At 44.0% G+C, this 17,029-nt stretch overlaps 1 protein-coding gene and 1 long non-coding RNA gene across 3 annotated transcripts in view; one reads left to right on the forward strand and one right to left on the reverse strand.

The window, feature by feature from the left end:
- The window catches only part of LOC146521387 (uncharacterized), a 208,346-nt gene that overhangs the window by 69,245 nt on the left and 122,072 nt on the right, over positions 1-17,029 (forward strand). The window lies entirely within an intron of this gene.
- LOC146521389 (uncharacterized) overlaps positions 1-17,029 on the reverse strand; it is a 57,265-nt gene that overhangs the window by 35,353 nt on the left and 4,883 nt on the right. Inside the window, exon 2 of one of the 2 annotated variants that reach the window (XM_085155276.1) lies at positions 13,721-13,811. In XM_085155276.1, coding sequence (XP_085011402.1) covers positions 13,721-13,733 — 13 coding nt within the window. In that variant the 5' untranslated portion in view covers positions 13,734-13,811. Of the gene's footprint in view, positions 1-12,873; positions 13,027-13,720; positions 13,812-17,029 lie in introns of those variants that run through there. The other variant, XM_085155274.1, reaches the window with a different exon arrangement.

A 17,029-nucleotide genomic window follows, 5' to 3' on the forward strand; every position in this document is an offset into this window, starting at 1 on the left:
GTTTATATATGGCCACTAGAGGGAGATGTTGGACTTCACATACTAACATGGACACAAGCAGACAACAATAGTCCAGCACATTCATCCCATTTTATGTCACTTTATATATTTCTGCATTTAGCTCTTTGTTTATCTGTTTAAAGCAGTTAAATAATCACATTGTAAGTTAAACCAACACTGGTTTCAACACAACTGAGTTTGATGCTCTTTGATGTTTGCACAAGTACACGAGCCTTAATATACAAGGTGAAAATGTCTTCAGAAACATCTGTTGGGTTTTCTTTGTCAAACTCGTCTAAACTCATATTAAAAACAAATATGTTGGACAGAGTCAACATTTTGGGATTTACTTATCTGGATGATTGAGCATGCACAAAGACCACCATGTCTATGTTATGTTGTGTACTGGTAAAGGTAGCCTGACTCAATTTAGATCCAGTTGAACTTTGAAGTCATATTGTGAGCTGCAAACCTCCAGGTTTAATTTTAAAAGGCAACTTTTGGGGTATAAATATAGAAGAATCTAAAAAGAGGTGTGGCCACAGCTGAAAAGCCTAAATCATGGAGAAAGGAGGACTCTGTAAACTACTTGGTTTTTTGTATCATTTCTGATGACAATGTTAAAAAGGAGTTAAAAACGTTTTATGTTTTTGTTTTGGCTTTCTAATGTGATTTTTTTTATTTAATTATTATTTATTCATTTTGACTCAATACAGACTGCGCACCATAGCGGAATGGTGCGCAGTCCTCGCCAGTTGACCGACATGTTTATCCCTAAATTTGATTCTGTTAATCTGGACGTAGCGTTTTCAGTAGGAGAAACCTTTCATCACGTATCCAAGTGACTTATTTACCCTCAGCTGACTGCAGGTTTCCCCATTCTCATAAACAGTACATCACATAGCATAAATCCTGGCAATCCTCCTGGCAGCATACACAATATCACTCTGTTTGTGTCGGGGGACCCGATCCTTGGGGCGGACCAATTTTTGGCGCAGCGTGTTTTGGGGTTTAAAAGCCACAGAGACGTGGTGTTTAGAAAAAAATGCATCTCAAATGCTCCGATAGGGGAAACCGGGGATAGTTGTAACATTTTTGACATTTCTGTCTGTAAATTGGAGCTCTTTTAAGGTAGTGGATTCAAAATGTAATGCAAAGTATTTACATGTCTCGGCTATTAAATAGTGCAGCTATTTTCTCTGCAGCACAATTACCCATTGCATGGTATGGTCTCAAACACAAAGAGTGAAATGTTACAATTAACCCCATAGTCTGGGTTAGTTGTAACATATCCTGGGGTGAAATGTAACACAATGAAAAAAGGGTACTGATAAAACATTAACATGTAATCTTTGTTTATTCAACACATGAATGCACTTAGAGCCATTTATGTAGCTATGTGTGTGTGTGTGACAGAATGCAGAAATCTAGCTTTTGAACATATTCCAACCCCCCAAAAAAGACAAATTATGGAATTTTCTGCAACTGAATATTTCATTAATTTTGGTTAGTCCTCCTTGAGTTTGGCCTCATTGGCTCAGTGGGCATTATAACCTACAACTCTTGCACCAATTTTGAACATAACAATGAAACTGAAAAAATGTAGTTGTTCACCAGCATCGCAATTCCATTACTTTTTATCATGGCTTACCTTGGTGTGGTTTGCAGAGTGCTTCAGAAAGATGAGGAAATCTGTTTCTTGCACCCATCCTGATTTATTTCCACTACCAGTACTTCCTACTGGTCCATCTCTGACACAGTGGTCTGCATAATGTATGTGTGGGAACACAAACAGTGGAGGAATTGTGTTGCCAATGGCATTAACCGCATATACAAAGGCGTCCAGTGAACCTCTCTCTGCTGATGTCGTTGCCCCAACTTGTTTAATATAAGTTAAAGTAATAGTGTGGTAAGTTGTAACATCTGCATTATTGTTACAACTAACCCAGACTGTTGCTGTTACAACTGACCCAGACTCCTATAGCCATGAACTAGCTAACATTACAGCCAACGGCTAAAACATTAGCACTAAAGACCTACACAGAATATATCCCCATAGACATGCAAATGACATAATTTAAGTTTGATGAGTTTAACTGCAAAGCAGATAATGCTATTAGAAATTGAAATAAAGTAGAAAAACTTACTTTTTGGTATACAAATTACTTTTTTTCGTGTTAAATTGTCTGTGTTTGACAAAATGTGCTGATTTTTCACATGTGATAGCAGTTCTGAATTGGGCATGTACAGGATGAGTCACATCATTTGAAATTTAGCCCTGATTGGAGAAATTGGAAGTGTTACAACTGACCCACGTTACAACTATCCCCGGTCTCCCCTACTCCTGACACGTATAGGATCACTACAGTTTTTCGCTTGGGCAGCGGTTGTCCTTCTCTCCTGGATCGGCTGGAGCTTTCTTTAGGCGCCTTCCCAGCTTTGACAAAAGTCCAGCTGGGATAACCAGCTCAGGGCCTTCTTGATGTGCTGTTCTTCTGCCTCCCTGGCCACTGTGTCTGTGGGGATGGTGTTTGCTCTGTGTTGTAGCGTCCTAATGAATCCCAGTTTGTGCTCCAGTGCATGATGAGAGTCAAACCTTAAATACTGAGGAGGGGGCCTAGGGGTACATCAGTCACCATCTTACAATGCTGTGATTGCAGCTATTCCACCATTCTCTGTGAATGGTACTCATGGCCATTGTTCAGTGGTTCTTGATTACTGGTCATAACAATTTGCATATTAATGATATGCAAATTGTTCCTTCGGTGATGCTGGTTTCAGTCATTGTGCAAATGTACTGTTCATAAGGTTGGGAAAACCTGCAGTCAACTGGACACAGAATGCTTGATTTGCTCCCTTCAGGCAGGAGGTTCCGGTCCATCTGGACCAGAACCTCTTGTCATAAGACCAGTTTCTTCCCCTCTGCTGTTGGATTCTTAAATATTTACCATAAGACTTTCCCTACAACCTGCTCTGATTCAATCACATGCGGCACCTGTTCTTTTTTGCATTATAACCTGCATTCATGTATACATCTCAATCTGTTTCTCACATTTTATTTTTATTCAAGTGTCTGTTTTATCGTATGTTTGCACAAAGTGCCATAGCAATTTCCTAATGTTGTAAATCTGCTCAACATTTGGCAATAAACGCTCTTCCTGATTTCTGACTCAGCTGAGACTGAAGAAGTCACTTGGATGGTTGCAGGTTAGCCTGCAACCATCGTAATCAAAGGATCCTGAGTAATATCAGACAAATACTGTTTATATTCCAAACAACTTTCTCCTCTTTTATGATGAAAAATGTAAATTAAATGCAAAATCTGGACGTGTCTGACAGGTACCTGCTAAATGTTTAATATTACTGATTTCTGTCTTTCCACATTTCCAGTGACTTGACTGAAAGCAAAGCACAAGAATCACTGTTAAGCTGACATTTCAAACAGGCTGAAATTCAACAGGAGGCTAATATGAATCCTGACTCTGTTGTTGTTGTTTATGTTTTCTGTAGATCAATAAACCAAAAACAGCAGCAACAAGAAGCACAGTAGAAAGAATCAGACCGACGATCAGTACAACAGATCCAGCCTCCTTCCCTCCTGTCTCCTTCCCTCCATCCTCCTTCCCTCCTGTCTCCTTCCCTCCATCCTCTGTGTCTCCTCCTGTCTGACCTGCAGGTGAGAAACAGGTGTGAGGTGTCAGCTGTCAGGTAGGTGATGAGTGAAGAACAGAACAGAATCCATTTCCTCTTCAAACTGCTGTCAGACATTATCTACTGCACTCTGATCACATCACTCAGACCAGCTGCTTTCTACAAAGTCTCATCAACAACATCTTTAGAAACAAACATCAACAACCAGGAAGCAGAGCACATATTTCTCTCCCAGGTCAGCTCTGCTCCACTCTAGAACAATAATGTTGTTATTGTTTGGAGCTCGACATGTCAAAGTGATGTCCTGTCCAGACTGAGCTGTGATGTTTTTGTTCTCTGAAAGAGGAAACAGCACAGAGCAGAGAGGTTAAAGGTCAAAATACAACGACTCACTACACCAGGCAATGAGAGTGAAGGTCACTTGTGTCAAACCTCATTTTCACCGGCACTGCTTTAAAAGTGTGTTATAATAGAAAGGTGTCTCATTCTTTCACGGTTTTTTCAGTGCACTCTCTGAACACTTAGATGGCACACTTGTGCTTGGAGGCGACCTCAACCTTGGACTGAATGAAGAAATGGATAGGCTCAATACAGCAGGAACTCAGCGTAATTGGCAGTCCACAAATATAATCAAACAGTATATGAGCGACTTTGGTCTTTGCGATGCATGGCGCTCCCTTCACCCCACCAGTAAGGAATATACTTTTTTCTCACATGTTTATCACTCCTACTCTCGTCTGGATTATTTTTTGGTCAGCAGCTCACTGCTGAGCGACATTTCAGACATTGAGATTCATCCTATAGCTGTCAGCGATCATGCTCCTGTATCTCTAACACTAATGCACAAGAATAATACTATGCCAAGTAAAAACTGGAGATTTAATACATCACTGCTTAATGATGAAGACTTTATTAAATATTTTAAAAAAGAGTGGACTTCATATTTAGACTTTAATGACACTCCCGGAACATCAGCTTCTGTTTTATGGGAAGCAGGGAAAGCTGTGATGAGAGGTAAAATAATTTCTTTCTCATCACATAAAAAGAAAAAAGAAAACAAAAATATTCAGGAATTAGAAAAAAACATCAAATCACTAGAAGAAGCCTACGCGTCCCACCAAGATCAGGAAACATTGAACAAAATACGCAAAACAAAACTAGAATTAAATGAGATAATTGATAGAAAAAACAAAATTCTTAGTACAAAGACTACGCTTACAAAATTATGAACATAGTAATAAATCCGGTAAATTTCTAGCAAACCAGTTAAAAATAAATAAAGAAAAAACAACTATATGTGCTGTTCAAGATTCATCTGGGAACACAATATATGAACCGAAACAAATAAACAACATTTTCAGGGATTTCTATAAAACGTTGTATTCACCACAAATAAACCCATCTAAAAAGGAAATTGATCAATTTTTAGACAACATAACTCTCCCAAAATTATTAGAATCTCAAGCAATGGCACTGGATTCGCCACTGACATCAGGTGAACTCCAGGAAGCCCTGATAAATATGTCCAATAATAAGGCTCCAGGTCCAGACGGCTTTCCTGCAGAATTCTACAAAGAATTCTGGACGATTCTAGCACCAGTTTTTTACAGAACGTTGTTAGAAATCAAAGAAAAGGGCAGACTTCCATCAAATATGAATTCTGCAAACATTAATCTCCTGCTAAAACCAGGCAAAGACCCTGTATATCCCTCAAGCTATCGTCCAATATCCCTTATTAATGTAGACCTCAAAATAATCTGCAAAGCTCTCTCGAAGAGACTAGAGAAAATAACCCCCCTCTTAATTCATCCTGACCAAACTGGTTTCATAAAAGGTAGGCACTCATCAACAAATACACGTAGATTACTTAATTTGATAGACTACTCATACAGTAAAAACCTTGAAACTACAATATTTTCCTTAGATGCAGAAAAAGCGTTTGACAGAGTTAACTGGAAATTTCTATTTGCAACTTTACACAAATTTGGTTTTGGATCTTCTTTCATCAACTGGTTAAAAATATTATATAATTCCCCAACAGCTTGTGTCAGAACAAATGACCAGACATCCTCCAGCTTATGTCTCCTGAGGGGCACCAGGCAGGGATGCCCACTCTCCCCTTCACTGTTTGCAATTTTTATCGAACCACTAGCAGCAGCAATTAGACAGAATTCAGCAATTAAGGGCATAAAATGCAAGAACGTAGAACATAAAATCAGCCTTTATGCTGATGATGTGTTACTCTTTCTCCAAAATTCACAAACCAATATCACTGGGGTGATTGAATTGATAAACTCTTTTGCAAGAATATCAGATTACTCAATTAACTGGTCAAAATCTACAGTCCTTCCTATTAATTGCTGCTTCCATAATTCCTCTTCTACTCCACTGCAATCGGGAAATATAAAATATTTAGGTATTAATATTTCTCCCAAGCTTGCAGATCTAACTAAATTAAACCATACCCCACTTTTAAAGAAAGTAGAAGGTGATCTGGCTAGATGGAAATGTCTACCCATATCACTCATGGGAAGGGTTGCTGCTATAAAAATGATGGTATTACCAAAAATAAATTATTTATTCTCAATGATCCCAACTAAACCGCCGCAAGATTGGTTCAGATCTCTAGATTCATATATGTCCAAATTCCTTTGGAAAAATAAGCCCCCACGTATAAGCTTAAAAACACTACAAAAGACCAAGGATAAAGGAGGATTAGAACTACCTAACTTTCAGCACTACTTCTTAGCCAACAGGCTTCAGTTTATCTCAGGATGGCTAAAACATACCCTCTTAGATGAACCTTGGCTAGATGTAGAACAAGCACTTTGCAATAATCTAGAGATTTCAGATCTACCATTTATCAGCTCAAACATCCAACGACATGAATGCTTCAAAAGCATCAACATCAGCTCTTCTCTGACAGCATGGTGGGAGTTTCTGAAGTTGACAGAGTCTTCATTAATCCCATGCAAACGTACACCTATCTGGAACAACCCTGACATATTACAAAACAATAATATGATAAACTTTTCAGATTGGAATGGTAAAGGAATCAAATATGTAGAACATATACTAGAAGGAACAGAATTTATTTCATTTGACAGACTAGTTACACAATATGGGATCAACAAGAAAAGATTTTTAGAATATCAACAAATTAAATCCATAATAAAAAAGAAATTTAAACTGGGTCAAGTTGAACTACAAACACCACCAAGTGTGGTTCAATTTTTTACTCTTAAAACCCCCAAATTACTATCCAAAATATACAGAATGCTTTCTAAAACAGATGAATCAATATCACTTCCTATTGCAAAATGGGAAGCGGATTTATCAGTTAACTTAGACCAAAACTTCTGGTCTCAGATTTGCTTAAAAACCTTTCATCTAATCAGAAATCCCAGTCTTCAATTAATTCAATACAAAATACTACATAGAGTGCACTATACAGGTCATCGGATGTTCAAGATGGGCTTTGCATCTACCAACAACTGCTCACACTGCCAAACCAATTCACCGGACAATTATATCCACGCTCTTTGGTTCTGTCCACCAGTTCAGAAGTTTTGGCGCGAGATATGTGAAGACTTATCAAAGTGTCTGAAATGTAACATTCCAACTTCCCCCTTAGTGTGTTTGTTGGGCAGCTTAGATAATGTCACTTCAGAAAAGAATATAGCCCATATGGTTTTCACTGCTCTATGCATAGCCAAGAAAACAGTCCTCATGAACTGGAAAAATAAAAACAATCTTAATTCTAACCAATATAGAAATTATCTATTAGATTACATTAGTCTTGATACAGCCTCTGCCACCACATCAGATCAATCGCTCTGGGCTCCTCTGATCAGCTCCATCACCTAGTGGGGGTGGGGGGTCATATTTTGGTCTCGCCTTCACTGTTGTGATTGGTGTGGGGGTAGGGTCAGGCTTGGGGCGTCGGGGGGTTCCCCGGGAGCATCTTCCTTGGGGGGCTCAACCCGGGGTAGCGGTCATGGCCAATTAGGGGCTCTGTTGGCTCTTAGGTGACGGCTTCCTCGTGGCTACGTGCAGCGGGGCTAGGGGAGGGTCTGTGCTGACGGACGGGGGTTACTGACCTGGTAGCCTGGCTGCCCCTGGGTGGGTCCGGGACGGGCGTGAGGTTCTGGGGGCGCTCCGGCTCTGGCTTGGGGCCCTGGCCGGGCCTCGGGGGCCTGGGTCCTGGTTGGTGTGTTGCCGGGGTTGTGGGCCGGTGGGTATATGGGGGCCCGCCACTGGCGCAGGGTGCCGCCGGTGCGCCGAGCCAGCTGGGGGGCTCTTCAACTGGTGGGGGGGGGGTTGTCACATCTTGCAGGGGCTTTCCTCTCTCAGGAACTCTCTCTGCAAGAGGGGGAGATACAGGAGAGGTGGAGGAAGATCTCAGCCTGGGCGTCTATTGTCTTATGTAGTCTGGAAGATGAGTGGATGATGGGGTGGGTGCAGTTTTCTCTGTTGTGGGGTTGAGTGGACTGCCCCGGGCTCTGTGGGGCCGGGCGGCGCCGCTGCGCTGGGCCCCGGTTCGGATGGGCCTGGGCCCCCCTTCCCTGGTGGGTCGCGGAGTATGGGGGTGCCTACTGGGGTCAGCGGGGGAGCTGGCCCCAGGGAGGGGTCACTTGCTCCTCCCTTCCTTCCCTCCCCATCTCCAGCTGCCTCCCTCTTCCCGCTCCACCACAACCACCCACACATGCAGGGCCTTGGAGTAGGGGTGTGTCACCAGGGTGCAGAGGAGGTAACCCCCCCCCCCCTCTGTCCCCTTCTGGCTGCCTCTGCCTCAATTTTATCCCGCAACTTAGACATTCACATTACTCACATTCTCATTACACATAAATATAGGATCTTGGGGGTGGGCACGCTACACGGAATCCCAATTACCATCAGGGTGTACACCTCACCCCCGGCGTCGTTGCCCACCTCTCAATTTTAAATACACGTAGACATTGAGGGCTAGCAGGAGGGACTATGCGCTTACCTGCTGCTCTCTGGCAGGTAGCTCCATGCCCTCCTGGGTTTTAAACGCACCTTAGAACACACATACATCAACACTACAATGAGCGGGTGGAGGGAGGTTAGGAGTCTTCTCTCACCCTCGTTCTCTGCTTTCTGCTGGAGCAGGGGGGCTAGGAGGAGGAGTTGGCCGTCCGACTGGGGTCCGGAGTGTGGGGCCTCCCTGCTGCTGCGGAGTCGGGGCGGTCTGCTTCTCCCCACTGCAGGGAAAAGGGTAACACAACCTGGGTCTGGGTGCAGTTCCCCCCTCCAGGGGCAAGGGTACCTAGACCCGGTTCGTAGAGTACGCTTGGGGAGTGTGATTGTGTGTACAGCGTCTCTTTATGTCTGTCTCCACGTTGGTTGAGTGTGGAGTAAGTGCATATGAGAGCATGAGGGTGGGAATGGATGTTTGTATCTGTGTGTGCCTGTATGTCTGTGTCTGTATGTCAGGTTGGGTATCAGATGCCACCTCTCTGAGGACAGCTCAGGCCCTCCAAGGTTTGGAGGCCTATCTCCCCCCACCACTTCCCCTGCCGGGGGCGGACTCCCTCAGACGTCGGTGCGTTGGTGGTTCTTTGTGTCCGGGGGTGGGCGTCCGGGTACACACCGGCTCACTCCTTGGCGGCTGCTTATCGGGGCCTGGAGCCTGGGGCTCGATTGGGCCACTTCGGAGGTGGGGTGCCCCCGGCCTCTCGGCCTGGGGCTCGGTCACTCAGGCACAGCTGGCTGCCGGCGGAGCTCACGGGCACGTCACTGCAGCCCCCCCTGGCTTCTGCTCCGTGGCTGCTGGGTGACCCCTCATCTGGGACTCTCCTCAGCTCTTTCTGGGACAGTGGCGCGGCTGCCCCTCTGTTGGTCTTCCTTGGTCTCTTGTGTTCTGGGGGCCTCTGGATGTCTGGGGTTTTGATCTCCTCCATACCTGCTTCATGCCCTGGAGGACGGGGCAGTGGCCCCCCACACCCTCTAGCAGATCATTACATGAGGGAACCTTTTAAGAAAACAAGCGCGTCCATGCTCACAGGTGTACACACGGGTGATCACACACACAAACTACACCCTTTTTGGCTCCTACCTCAATGCACACTGTGCTGTCGATCTTACGTGCTGCACAATAATGTTTAATATTTAGTATTTACTGTCATATTCCCATATATCATTGTGATGTGGTTTATTGTATTACTCTCGTTTTCTTCTGCTTGTTTTCTTTTTTCTTTCTCAACAGGTGATCCAGGTGATCGATATATGTATATTTTTTTTTTTTTTTTTTTCTTCTGCTTATTCTGTTGGTTTTTGTTTTTTGCCCTTCTCCCCCGTCCCTCTTCTCAACTGTTTTTCTTCCCCTCTTTCTTTCTCCCTTTTCTTTCCCCCAGTCAAGTCTGTCCCGTATTCAGCAAGTGAAAATAAAATAAAGAATAAAAGGTGAATCAAATGGACCATTACGGCAAAGCTGGGATGGTCAATTTGGTAAAGAAAATCCGTTGGGCATCTTTCTTCGCCTTTAGACAATAATTCTGATGGCAAAAGAACCAAACGGGACAGGCAAAAAAAAAAAAAAAAAAAAAAAAAAAAAAAAAAAAAAAAAAAAAAAGGTGTCTCACTTTGTGACCTACCTACATAAATAAGGAGCTAATTGAGATCTCATGTTACTGGTAAAGCAGAAACCTTAAACCTTAAGTCTGAACATATTTCTGTATTTCAGTGTTTGGGTTCAGACATAATGTTCCCGTCTGGGTACGTGTTTCTGTTTTGACAGCAAATGCAAAAATGCTTTAAAATCCCAACTGCACGTCAATGGACGAGGATGACCTTTGGGTTGGGTCAATACTGATTGGCTTATTAAGGGTAAGCACAAGTATTGGAGCTACTGGGAGTTCATCAGGAACAGAAGATCAAAAAAAATCATTGTTGTTAAAAGAAACACTGCATGAAAAGCACAGACTGGCTGCAGTGGACACTAGTTTCCACTTCAGCTCTTTGTGTGTTATAATTTGACTCTTCTCTGTGGTTGGCTGAAGATCAACAAACAGCACAAGGAAGATTTGCCCACAGACCGGTTGTACCACATACACTGCCTCCATCAACATCAAACACTGTGCAGGTAGATGAGCTGTCTGTCTGCCTTCATATTACCGTACTGAAGCATAAAAGCATAAAAGCATAAAAGCAGCAAAGCAGTGGCACCTACAGATGCCACTGCTTTGCTGCAGCAGCTGCCTCTAATCAGAGGTGATGCCACCACCTGCTGAGCATTGCTATCGTGATTAAACACTGAAGGATATTAATCACATGCACATTTGTGCAACCACACACAAGAACTTGAGTTGTGGTTCATTTGTAAAGCTCTGGAGAGATACAGACGACACTGACAAACGAGGCATGTTCAGTACAAAGAATCTAGATTTCCTCATGCTCTGGTAACTTCAGGGTTAATTTGGGGTTTTCTGTACTACAGACGTGTAGTTAAACAGCTATGAAAGACCCACTTACTGACTGAGCAATCGTCCAGCAAATATCATCAATATTCCTATAATCAATATAAAGTCTTAGACACAACTGTTGCTATTTTTGAGTGGATGGTGTCCTTTAGGGTCAATAGATGTCCAACATCTTATTCTGATTCCTTCAATAACTTTTAACAGAGAAGCATCCAGGTAGCAGACTAGCCTCAACTATAATCCATCATATTCACGTGTCTTACTGATAAAACTGTGGAATTAACACTCACACAATAAGTGTTTGTGAGCTTTTCGTCCTTCCTATAAATAGGATACATTTCATTAACAGTTCTTCTCCAGTCTCACTGACCAAAACGTGCACACATTTATACAGCACGTTTTACACTGACCTACAGTACAGAGCCTTTTCTCTACATATGCTAATTATCTACAGCAGATTTAATGTATAACCTTTACATATTTTTAATAGCCTTGTATAGTTTATCCTTCCTTTGCACAATCAGCTGCTGTTACATTAATCACTGTGACTGTTTTGATGTTGCCAACACATCTGTTTCATGTGAACATGTAAGTGCATCCTGGAGTAGTTTTGGGCGACTGTTTCATGATCCCAACAAAGAGAATGCTACTTGTCTATCTAATCAACAGTATTTGGGTACATGAATCTAGATAACTTAAAGACACCCTCTATCAGTGTTGCCATCTTATAACTAATAAACACACACACAGAGTAACTCCCCCAGAGTGCCAATTTCGGGTCACTGTTGCCAGTAGCAGGGTTGGAATTGTGACATTAAAAAAAACAATAATTGCTAAAATAAATGTAATTTGTAGTTAAATAATTCTAACTGCCTTTTGGACGTTTTTTACTCACTTTATGTCTCTTCCATGATGTTATTTCTGTTTCCAACAACGTAGGTATATTAGCATTAGCATTACAATAGCATGACCAATTATGCAAATTAGGTGATGATGTCATTTAGCGACTTCTAGCGACTTTTAGGACAACCAATAGCGAAATTCATCACTGAGGAGTTGGCAACACTGCCCTCTATATGTTGAACTCTGCAGTACAAGACCAAGTTCTCAGAGTGCAGCGTATTTAACAATTCACAAACAGTAGCAGTGCAGATCAGTAGCTTCTTCCATCCGAAATGGGAAGTCAGCAATTTCTGTTTCTTAGTCAGAATTACTGTACATATTATAGTATTAGAAGTACAAAATGAGGCACTGCACACAAACAGTATCAAACCCAAAACGTGTAATCTGTACTTTCACTTTTGTGTTATTGTGTTAGCATTGTGCTGTACGGCTAGCTACAGATAGAAAACCAGCAGAATAACAAATCAGTGAGAAATTAAATCAGTGAGATCTCCAGCATGTAACAGGTCGTTGGTGTCCATCCACATCCATGGACTCCACTTAGCTAGAAGCAACATAAATAGTTTTTTCTTTTCTTTTCTGACTCGTACTGGAAGGTAGTTAGCTCAGGAGTGATATCACAGTACAACCTCCATCAGACCTCTGAGGTTAAATAAGCGTAACAAGTTTTTAAATTTTAAGCTTTTACTAATGTTTACAGGCACTGCTGCCATCTTGGATGGTGAATTCGGGATTATCGAGGATTTTCACGGGTGGTATTTGAAAGCTGAATTTTGTACTGTAACTCATTACCGGGTTACATAAAAATAATTCACACTCCATCTTAGTTTTTATGTCAGAGCGAAAGTGATTTTGGGTTCTCATAGTTAAATCTCACCTGCAGATACAAACACGAAGCGACCGACAAACAGCAAAGTGGAGAAAAACAAAAAAGATGATCGGCGAGACATTTCCGTAGCCTAGCTAGCTAACACTTCCACCCAAACATTAGCGGACGTCACATCCGTGGGTTGGGGACAGGGTGTACGATCATTTCTTTTTTTTGATAGTTTTCAATTATATCTATATTTTATAATATATTATAATCACGGAGAGGCTGCAACAGCTCGAGACGAGAAATAAATTAAAAGAAACGAAGGCAAAAAAAAAAAACTGAGTTCTCTACTTCCTGTCTTCACTTTTTCTACTGGAATAAAAGAGCTGATGCAGAGTTTTTATCTAAGTGGTGACGCCTGCCGTTCAGGAGAAAACTGCAGAAAAATTGCTATTTGACGTAGTCATGCCTGGTTGATTTGGGTTACAGAGATTCGTATTATTGGGTTTTTATTTACTGATGATGGGGGAACTGGGGTTTAACTTCTGAAAGTCACAGAGAAACTAATTTCAGTGAACCGCAGATAAAATTAGATAAAATCCAAACACTCCGATATGAAAGCTGAGCTAAGAGTAGGCTAGCTTTCACTGAGAGTTTGGTTATCTGATAGCTTAGTCCATTTTTTAAAATTTGAATATATTGAAAAAGTAATGAAAAGTAACATAGCACTAGTTTATTAAACAGCAATGCCTAAGCAGTCCTTAGTTTTGAGAAGAATAATCTTTAATCTGTCCTGTTCTCTTTCTGACATCTTTTCTCACTGAGTTTCTCTCCATGAGATACAATCCATCCCCGAAACAGTGTTTTCTGATATTTGTTGAGATGTTTGGAACATTTACTTTGAAATTACCTGTCACTTCCATCCATCCATTCTCTTCAGCCTATCCTTATCAGGGTCGCAGGCAGAACCAATCCCAGTTGTCATAGGATCAGACCCATCACTGAAAAAAACAAAACTAAAGTTACTCTACAGTAGAGCTGGATAGATGCTGAATTACTGCAACTTAAACTTGATTGACTTTTGCAGCACAAATACGTGACAGGAATGACAGAAATGCAGACACGTCTATAAATGTTTTGGCAGCATCACCTGGGAGGAAACTAACAGCAGCAGCCCAAAGATGATCTGGCTTGACATTAGCTAGAAATTCACATGATAGCCTCATGTGACAAATCAACATCAGTCACATGGGTGTATCAAACAGGGGCTGCAGAAAGAAAATAGACACATATGAGAAAAGTGACCCTTTGAACCCAAATAAGCTTCAAATTTTGAAAACTATCCTGGGAAAACGTTCTTACCTATGACCAAAACCTGGAGAGTGGAGTAAGCTCTGCAGTGTGGTGGCAGATTTCTTTTCTTGTATATTAATCACATATTTAATCATATCACATTAGTTATAGTAATTTTACTTTCTCACTTAGTTGTATGCATGTTCACTACAGAGGGGCCTTGTGCTGTTCACACACAGTGAGACCATTGTAAGGGAGACATTAAATAGATAGTGAGACTCCTTTTGTTTTGTTTTGGGTTTTTTTGTTGTTTTTTTTTTGCCTGTCCCATTTGGTTCTTTAGCCGTCAGAATTGTTGTCTGAAGACAAACAAGGATACCCAATGGATTTATTTTGCCAAATGAATCATCATGGCATTGCCATATTGGTCCATTTGATCGACCTTTGTTTTTATTATTTATTTTATTTTATTTTCAGTTGTTACAGATGGGACAGACATGAGTGAGGGATAGGAAAGGGAGAAAGAAAGAGGAAGGAAAAGAAAAACAGAAAGGGAGAGGGACAGTGAGAAGGGGGGGGGGGGGAAATCTCCTGGATCACCTGTTGAGAGAGAAAGAATAGAAAACAAGCAAAAAAAAAACAAAGCAACATACTAAACACAACACCATCGCATTAATCTAGCTAAGAGTAAACAGCTGTAAATACTAAATATTGAATGTTGTTGTGCAGCACGCAGGACAGACAGCGCACAATGTGCTTTGAAGTAGCAGGCAAGAAAGGTGTAATTTAAGTCTACGAACAGTGAACACCCGTGTGCACACCTGTGTGGATCAGCGCGCTTGTATTCAAATGGTTTCCCCATGTAATGGTCTGCAAGAGGATGTAGAGAGCCATAGCCCTGTCCCCCAGGGCATGAAGCAGGCATGGAGGAGATCCAGGCCCCAGACATCCAGAGGCCCCTGAGTGTGAGAGCCCAAGGAGGACCACCGGAGGGGCATCCGTGTCACCCTCATGGGAAGGGCTGAGGATCCCCAGACGAGGGGTCACCCAGTAGCCACCGAGCAGAAGCTAGAGGGGGCTGCACCGGCGTGCCCGCCGGCTCTGCCGGCAGCCAGCTGTGCCAGAGTGAATCGAGCCACAGGCCCAGAGGCCGGAGGCCCGGGGGCCCCCATCGCCCCAGACCAACAGGCGCCAGGCCCTGCCAAGTAGCAACCGGGAGTGAGCTGGTACATACCTGAGCGCCCAGTCCCTTAACCCTAACCCTAACCCACCAAGAACCACCAATGCACCGACCCCTGAGGGCATCAGTCACCGGCAGGGAGTGTGGTGAGGGGAGATAGGCCTCCACACTTTGGAGGGCCTGGAGTTCCCAGAGAGGTGGAGTCTAAGACCCGACCTGACATATAGACACAGACAAACAGGCACACACAGACACAGACATGCATTCCCACCCTCATGCACACATATACAAACACTCAGCACTCACCCAACGTAGGGATAGACATAAATGGACATGTACACACAATCACACTCCCCAAACATACTCTATACCCCGGGTCCAGGTACCCTCGCCCCCAGAGGGGGAAACGGCACCCAGACCCAAGAGATGTTACCCTTCCCTCCGGGGTGGAGGCAAACAGACCGTCCCAGGCTCCGCAGCAGCAGGGAGGCCAATCGGACAGCCAACATCTCCTCCCAGCCCCCCCGCCCCGATGGCTAGTAGAGAACGGGGGTGTGTTAAGACCCCATACCTCCCTAATCCCGCTCATGTGTAGTGTTGCTGCGTGTTGCTCTAAAGTGCATTTAAAACAAGGGAGAGCATGGTGCTGCTGCCAGAGAGCAGCAGGTGTTAGCACGGCCCCTCCCGAGAACCCTCAATGTCTACATGGATTTAAAATTGAGAGGTGGGCACCGGCGCCAGAGGTAGGTTTGAATACACAGACCGTCCACTGGACGCCGTTAACATGCCCACCCTCAAGGCCCTATATTTATGTGTGTGTTATGAGAGTGTAAGTAATGTGGATGTCTAAGTTGTGAGATAAAATTCAGGCACAGGTGGCCAGAAGGGGACGGGGGGGGGATGTCTCCCCTGCACCCTGGTGACACACTCGCACCCCAAGGCCCTACCTGTGTGGGTGCGTGTGGTGGAGCTGGAAGAGGGAGGTAGCCGGGGATGGGGAGGAAAAGAAGGGAGGATGCCCCTCCCTGGGGCCAGCTCCCCCGCTGACCCCAGTAGGCACCCCCGTCCTCTGGTACCCACCAAGGCAAGGGAGCCCAGGCCCATCCAGACCAGGGCCTACGGTAGCAGCACTGCCAAGCCCCACAGGACCCGGGGCACCCCAACATTCAATCATCTCCCAGACTAGACAAGACAACAGACACCCAGGTTAAGTTTATTCTCAACCTCTCCTATGTCTCTCCCCCACCTGCAGAGTGGACTCCTGCAAGGATGGACAAACCTCCCTGCCAGTTGAAGAGCCCCCCAGTTAGGCCGATGCACAAGAGGCCCCCTGCGCCAGGGCTGAGCCCCCGTGCACCCACCCGCCCACAACCTCGGCGACACACCGACGAGGACCGAAGCCCCCAAGGCCCAACCAGAGCCCCAGCATGGAGGCGAAGCACCCCCGAACCCCAAACCCCCACGCCTGCCCCGGATCCACTCAGGGGCAGCCAGGCCACCAGGCCAGTAACCTACGTTCGCCAGCACAGACCATCCTCCAGCCCCGCTGCACGCAGCCACGAGGAGAACAACCTCTAAGAGTGACCAGAGCCACTAACCAGGTTATGAACACAACCCCCGGGTTAAGCCCTCCAGGGATAACGTCTCTAGGGGTCCTCCAGGCGCCCTAAGTCCGTCCCAACCTCCACATCAACCACAATAGCTAAGGCGGGACCAAACCACGACCCCCTACCCCCGCTAGGTGAT

This window comes from Neolamprologus multifasciatus, chromosome 3, assembly GCF_963576455.1.
Source record: "Neolamprologus multifasciatus chromosome 3, fNeoMul1.2, whole genome shotgun sequence".
NCBI classification, from domain to species: domain Eukaryota; kingdom Metazoa; phylum Chordata; class Actinopteri; order Cichliformes; family Cichlidae; genus Neolamprologus; species Neolamprologus multifasciatus.